We start from the raw sequence: 7,782 nt of genomic DNA on the forward strand, positions 1-7,782 counted from the left end.
TTCCACTGAATATATAAAACGACTTCCAGGAGAGATTACAGCTCAGAGACTCTCTCTCTCTGTCTTTCTCTCTCTCTCTCTCTCTCTCTCGCTCTCTCTGTCTCTCTCTGTCTCTGTCTCTCTCTCTTACTCTCTGTCTCTCTCTCTCTCTCTCTCTGTCTCTCTCTCTCTCTCTCCCTCTCTCTCTCTCTGTCTCTCTGTCTCTCTCTCTCTCTGTCTCTCTCCCTCTTTCTGTCTCTCTCTCCCTCTCTCTCTCTCTCTCTCTCTGTCTCTGTCTCTGTCCCTCTCGCTCTCCCTCTCTCTCCGTCTCTCTCTCTCTCTCTCTCTGTCTCTGTCTCTCTCTCTCTCTCTGTCTCTCTCTCTCTCTCTCTCTCTCTCTCTGTCTCTCTCTCTCTCTCTCCCTCCCTATGTCTCTCTCTCTGTCTCTCTGTCTCTGTCTCTCTCTCTGTCTCTCTCCCTCTCTCTGTCTCTCTCTCCCTCTCTCTCTCTGTCTCTCTCTCTCTCTCTCTCTCTCTCTCTCTCTCTCTCTCCCTCCCTATGTCTCTCTCTCTCTGTCTCTCTCTCTCTCTCTCCCTCCCTATGTCTCTCTCTCTGTCTCTCTCCCTCCCTATGTCTCTCTCTCTGTCTTCTCTCTCTCTCTCTCTCTCTCTCTCTCTCTCTCTCTCTCTCTCTCTCTCTCTCTCTCTCTCTCCCTCCCTCCCTCCTATGTCTCTCTCTCTGTCTCTCTCTCTCTCTCCCTCCCTATGTCTCTCTCTCTCTCTCTCCCTCCCTATGTCTCTCTCTCTCTCTCTCTCTCTCTCTCTCTCTCTCTCTCTCTCTCTCTCTCTCTCTCTCTCTCTCTCTCTCTCTCTCTCTCTCTCTCTCTCTCTCTCTCTCTCCCTCCCTATGTCTCTCTCTCTTCTCTCTCCCTCTCTCTCTACACGCAATGTTGTCTCACATCTTAAATAACGAGGTGATCTTACAGTTCGGCGTCAAACACTGAACTTTCTGTCATCATTAAACTTTTACTGAAAAGCACTTATCGCATGACATCATGTCTCTCATTACTTTATTGGGAGTAATAACCACAAATGCACAGGAAGCTCGCAATGTTTACTTCCTGATGTAATGGTGCTGATTACACACGGCTGACTCAACGCTTCACTTAAGTGCATTAAGAAAAAGAGAAAGTTAGAAAGTTTACATAGTCTTTAACTCTCCTGTTGTCCTCGAGTCAAGGAAGGGAGGAAGGAAGGAAAGGAAAGGAGGGAGGAAGGAAGGAGGGAAGAGAGGAAGAGGGGAGGAAGGAAAAGGGAGGGAGGGAGGGAGGGAGGAAGGAAAGGAAAGGAGGGAGGAAGGAAGGATGGTAGGAAGGAAGAAGGAAGGAAAGGAGGGAGGAAGGAAGGATGGTAGGAAGGAAGAAGGAAGGGAGGAAGGTAGGGAGGAAGAAGGAAGGAAAGGAGGGAGGGATGAAGGGAGGAAGGAAAAGAGGAAGGAAAGAAGGAAGGGAGGGAGGGGAGTGAGGGAGGGAGGGAGGGAGGGAGAAAGGAAAAGAGGAAGGAAAGAAGGAAGGGAGGGAGGAAAGAAGGAAGGAGGGAGGGAGGGAGGAAGGAAGGAAAGAGGGAAGGTAGGAAAGAAAGAGAGAAGGAGGGAGGATGGAAGGACAGACGGAAGAAGGAATGAGGAAAAAGAGAAGGAAGGAAGGGAGGAAAGAAAGAACAGTCAAAACAGACGACAGGAAGCTTAAAGAACTTGTGATGTTAGATTTTTACTGATTTAAGACGTAAAGACTTAACTTCAGATACGATCTCTTCCAATTAAACTAAAAGCCAAGAACGTATTTATCCTTCTGTCTCATCTGAGTTGATCTCACTGTAAACATCACATCATCCTTTCATCCATCATCCATCCATCCATCCATCATCCATCCATCATCCATCATCCATCCATCCATCCACCATCCATCATCCATCATCCACCATCCATTATCCATCCATCCATCATCCATCATCCACCATCCATTATCCATCCATCCATCATCCATCCATCCATCATCAATCCATCATCCTTTCATCCATCATCCATCCATCATCCTTTCATCCATCATCCATCCATCATCCTTTCATCCATCCATCATCCATCCATCATCCTTTCATCCATCCATCATCCATCCATCCATCCATCATCCATCCATCTTCCATCCATCATCTCTGGAGGACGGGTGTTTGTCATTCACAGGATGTCAGTTTTAAAGCCTTTTTTTTTTCTTTCTTTCTTTTTTTGGCTGTAAGTTTTCTTACTCTCTTTTTCTTTTCTTTTTTTCTTTTCACTCAGAGACTACACACTGCCTAGGAGCTGTACATGACTGACAGAGAAGGATTTATTCATTTATTCATTAGATAACACGTTTACACAAGTTCTCCCTGAAGGCAAAACTACAGTATTTACTCTACACTGATAGATGATGATTTGAGTTGTAAGACTTGTTAGGTATAACTTACTCGATTACAGTGTTGGGATACAGGTTACTATGGAAACGTAATAGATTACAGATTACTAGTTACTCTATTTAAAATGTAATAAGTAATGTAACTATTTCAATGACTTCATCAAAGTAATGTAATTCCTTCCTTCCTTCCTTCCTTCTGTTCTTCCTTCCTTCCTCCCTCCCTCCTTACTCATTTCCTTCCTTCCTTCCTCCCTCCCTCCCTCCCTCCTTCCTTACTCATTTCCTTCCTTCCTTCTCTCCTTCCTTCCTCCCTCCCTCCTTACTCCTTTCTTTCCTTCCTTCCTTCCTTCTCTCCATACTTCCTTCCTCCCTCCCTCCTTACTCCCTTCCTTCCTCCCTCTATCCCTCCCTCCCTCCTTTCCTTCCTTCCTTCCTCCCTCCCTCCTTCCTCCTTTCCTTCCTTCCTCCCTTCCTTATCTCCTTCCTTCCTTCCTCCCTCCCTCCTTACTCCTTTCCTTCCTTCCTTCTTTCTTTCCTTCCTTCCTTCCTTGACCTGAGGACAACAGGAGGGTTAATACTCTTCATCAGTAGATTATCCAAAGAAATACAAAAACTGACTTTGACACTAAAAACAGGAGATTAACAGTTTGGATTGAAAACTGGTGTGAAGATTAGAAACAGAAACAGAGAATAAAAGCAGAGAGACGAAAAACAACCAAACATCATCCTTACCTTCACTGGAAGATCCTGATAGGTCAATAACAACATAAACCTTCCCCTCTGGCTCCAGGTCAATCTGTAGATAGTAGACAGAGGAAAGGAGGAGAAGACAAAAATCATCATTAACAACTACATTATATTATTTATCTCTGCTAATATATTCATCATTTAGTAGATTTAGAATGACCTCATCAGAGATCTCTAAACCCCTCCTAAAGAAATCTCCGTGCTCTGCATGTTTGGTTGGTCTGGCTCGGTTCCCAGCGCTGTGCTGAGCGCCTTGTCATTTTAACCAAGATGAATTAATCCGCTGGCATCCAACAACTACAGCGCCAATAAGTCCTGCAGCGGGTGCTTCATCACACCAGCTGCACTACAGGAGCTGAGGTTTAGATATGCACTTTAAAAATTATGCAGAAACATTTAGAGATTTTAGATTTTTTAGACAAACTAATAGAAAGATAAGCTTGATTTTGCATTAAAGAGAAAATCACAGTTCAATCATTTGTTCCAGTAACATTTGGAAAGTGTCCAGTAAGGCTGCAACTATCTATTACTTTCATTATCAATTGATGAGTCATGGTATTTATAGTGTCCACCCCAAAAATATTTAGTTTACTACCATTTAAGTCCAAATAAATGATAGAGAATAATATTGTAAAGAAAATATTCATATTTCAGAAGCTGGAATCAGAAAATGATTTCTTAAAAATTACACAAAATGATGGAAGGAAGGAAAGGAGGGAGGAAGCAAGGAAGGAAGGAAGGACAGTATGAAGGAGGAGGGAGGGAGGGAGGGAGAGAGGGAAGAAAGGAAGGTAGGTAGGAGGGAAGGAGGAAGGAAGGGAGGAAAAGAAGGAAGGTAGGGGGGAGGAAAGAAAGAGAGAAGGAAGGAGGGAGGGAGAGAGGGAAGGAAGGTAGGAGGGAAGGAGGAAGGAAGGGAGGAAAGATAAGCTTGATTTTGCATTAAAGAGAAAATTACAATTCAATCATTTGTTCCAGTAACATTTGGAAAGTCTCCAGTAAGGCTGCAACTATCTATTACTTTCATTATCAATTGATGAGTCATGGTATTTATAGTGTCCACCCCAAAAATATTTAGTTCACTACCATTAAAGTCCAAATAACTAATATAAAATAATATTGTAAAGAAAATATTCACATTTCAGAAGCTGGAATCAGAAAATTATTTCTTAAAAGTTACACAAAATGATGGAAGGAAGGAAGGAAAGGAGGGAGGAAGCAAGGAAGGAAGGAAGGAAGGAAGGGAAGGAAGGACAGTATGAAGGAGGAGGGAGGGAGGGAGGGAGAGAGGGAAGAAAGGAAGGTAGGTAGGAGGGAAGGAGGGAGGAAGGGAGGAAAAGAAGGAAGGTAGGGGGGAGGAAAGAAAGAGAGAAGGAAGGAGGGAGGAAGGGAGGGAGGGAGGGAAGGAAGGTGGGAGGGAAGGAGGAAGGAAGGGAGGAAAGATAAGCTTTATTTTGCATTAAAGAGAAAATCACAGTTCGTCCATTTGTTCCAGTAACATTTGGAAAGTCTCCAGTAAGGCTGCAACTATCTATTACTTTCATTATCAATTGATGAGTCGTGGTATTTATAGTGTCCACCTTAAAAATATTTAGTTCACTACCATTAAAGTCCAAATAAATGATAGAGAATAATATTGTAAAGAAAATATTCATATTTCAGAAACTGGAGTCAGAAAATGATTTCTTAAAATTACACAAAATGATAAGTTGGTGACTCATTTTCAGTCAGTCATTATTAAAAACTGTGATTTAGAGAAGCTGAGTGAAAAATATATCTTATTTATGACCCAACTTTCTTTTTTTTTTTTTTTTAAAGATTTTTGTTGGCATAGACGCCTTTATTCATCAGTAGATCAACAGGAAACATGGGAGAGAGAGGGAGGGGGGTGACATGCAGCAAAGGACCTCTGATCGGGATTCGAACTGGGATCGGCTGCGTATATGGCATTGCGCTCTAACCACTCGCCCACCTGCGCGCTCTTATAACTTTTATGTGAATCTGCTAGGCATGGGCCGGTATGAGATTCTGGCGGTATGATAACCATAAGTAAATTATCATGGTTTCACGGTATGGCAGTATTGTGATTACAGCTCTAAATGTTCCTAAAAGGAAGAAAAATAAAGACAGACATGTTAATTTAACCTGAATCTGTAATGAAAGTGTGAGGGGTCGTGATACTCTACGCTGCAGCTGCACCACCTGAGGGATTTCTGACCTGCACTTCCTGTCCTTTGACCAGCACATTCCTGTCTTTGACCAGCACTTCCTGTCTTTGACCAGCACTTCCTGTCTTTGACCAGACTAAAAACAGCTCATACCTTTAGGAACGGTATGACAGAAATTTGGCGGTTTCGGTTATCGTGGCTTTTTCAAATCGCGGTGAACCTTGAACACGGTTATCATCCCATGCCTAGTATCCGCTCTAGGGATCAAACCAACAACCTTCCAGTTAAAGCTGGGGGCGATATGGGCAAAAATCAAATATCACAATAACCAAATACCTCGATATTGATATTTTAACAATATTGTAGTGATGACTATCGGTGCTTCACATACTATATACACAATGAGATTTTTAATAAATAATCATCAGTAATGTGGATATAAAGTCAGATAATAGAAGAGTCTGTTAATCTCATTTTTACTGTAATGCAGCCTTTAAAACAGGGGTGTCAAACATGCGGCCCGTGGGCCAGAACCGGCCCGCCAAGGGGTCCACCCCGGCCCACTTCCTGTCTTCTTTTCCTTCCTTCTTTTCATTCTTTGTCACTTAATTCCTTCCTTCCTTCCTTCTTTTCCTTCCTTCCTTCCTCCTCCTCCTTCTTTTGCTTCCTTCCTTCCTTTCTTCCTTCCTGTCTTCTTTCCTTCCTTCCTCCTTTTCTTTCTTTGTTCCTTCCTTCCACCTGTCCTGTCTTCCTGTCTTCTTTTCCTTCCTCACTGTCTTCTTTCCTTCCTTCTTTCCTTGCTGTCTTCTCCTCCTTCTCCTCCTTCTCCTCCTTTTCCTTCCTTCCTCATTCGTCACTCCTTGACTCCTTCCTCCCTCTCTTCGTTCCTTCCTTCCTTCCCTCCCTCATCTTTTTAATGATCCGGCCCACATCAGATCAAATTGTACTGTATGTGGCCCTTGAATGAAAATGAGTTTGACCCCCCCTGCTTTAAAAGCAGCTAAAGACTATTATTCCATATCATCATATTACTATAATCTAAATCTACGATGATATCTGTAAAATATCTTGATATCAACATTATAATGACTTCCTGCCCAACCCTAGCTGTCCCTCTAACCTTGTATGCCTCTTACAGCAGAAGTAGAAACACCCTTACCACCAAGCTGGTTATCACTAAACAGCATCTCTGCTAGCTCTGATGTGCTCCGTCTAACTTCCCACTAACTTTCAGTCACCATCTCTCTGTCACGCTCTGTGAATCTGAAACTCACTAGATGACGTTTCTAAAACTCTTTGCATGCAATGCTGCTGACTTTTGCAGTTTTGTTTAATCAACACAGTGGGGGGGAAAAATCTGATGACTCAACTGTGAATCATGACTTCCTATCTATGACTGCCTGTCTATATCATAATGTACTGTATTGGACATGATGAAAAGGGGACATAATATACTTTATTTTTGGATATTCTGTTCATGTATATACTGTTATGACTAGGACTGAAAAAATATGATACCAGTACCGATCCAAGTACCGTTGAAGTGATACCGATACCAGCTGTGTACTTGATTCGATACCCATCACACATTTAGGTCTCTGTCTTTTATCTGGTGCAACAGGTGTGTAGTGTAGACTCACTTTAGAGCAGAGGTGTCAAACTCAAGGAAGGAAGAAGGGGAGGAAAGAAGACACAAAGGAAATATGGAAGGAATGAAGGAAGGAAAAAAGAAAGAAAGGAAAGGTAGGGAGGAAGGACAGATGGAAGGAAGGAGGGAGGGAAGAAGAGGAAGGAAGGAAGGAAGGAAGGAAGGAAGGAAGGAAAAGAAGACAGGAAGGAAAGTTGGAAGGAACGAAGGAAGGAAAAAAGAAAGAAAGGGAGGAAGGAAGTACAGAAGGAAGGAAGGACAGGTGGAAGTAAGGAAGAAAGGGAGGGAAAGAGGAGGGAAGAAGGAAGGAAGGAAGGAAGGACAGATGGAGGGAAGAAGGAAGAAAGCAAGCTAAAGAAGACAGGAAGGAACGAAGGAATGAAAAAGAAAGGAAGGAAGGACAGATGGAAGGAAGGAAGAAAGGGAAGAAGGAAGGAAAACAGACAGGAAGGAAAGTGGGCCGGATTGGGTCCCTAGGCCAGGCCAGTTCTGGCCCACGGGCCGCATGTTTGACCACCCCTGCTTTAGAGTGTTTAAGTGGCACCTTGGCTGCTGAACTGCTAAACGCGCTAACTCAACATCACCACAGACGGGTCGTAGCTGCTGTGACAGTGAGCCAATCACATATCGTTTAAACCCAAGAACGCTTGTGTTGATTGGCTGTGAGCAAGTCCATATAAATAGTCATGTTTTCTAGCTCTGGGTGCAAAAAGGATGGATTACAGGTATCATTTGACGGGAGATGTTTCGATACTACTTGGTATTGATTTATTTCGGTCGCTACCTTTTAAAGG

The 7,782-nt window shown here is 43.1% G+C and overlaps 1 protein-coding gene across 1 annotated transcript in view; it reads right to left on the reverse strand.

Annotated features, from left to right (window-relative positions):
- Positions 1–6,930, reverse strand: part of LOC128373305 (protein kinase C epsilon type-like) — a 101,956-nt gene extending 95,026 nt beyond the window's left edge. The window contains exons 1-2 of the mRNA XM_053333594.1: positions 6,877–6,930; positions 3,161–3,224 (exon numbers count right to left, since the gene is read on the reverse strand). Coding sequence (XP_053189569.1) covers positions 3,161–3,224; positions 6,877–6,930 — 118 coding nt within the window. The remainder of the gene's footprint in view (positions 1–3,160; positions 3,225–6,876) is intronic.
- Between the last annotated feature and the right edge of the window lie 852 nt (positions 6,931–7,782).

The sequence above is a fragment of the Scomber japonicus genome, chromosome 14, assembly GCF_027409825.1.
Source record: "Scomber japonicus isolate fScoJap1 chromosome 14, fScoJap1.pri, whole genome shotgun sequence".
Lineage (NCBI taxonomy): Eukaryota > Metazoa > Chordata > Actinopteri > Scombriformes > Scombridae > Scomber > Scomber japonicus.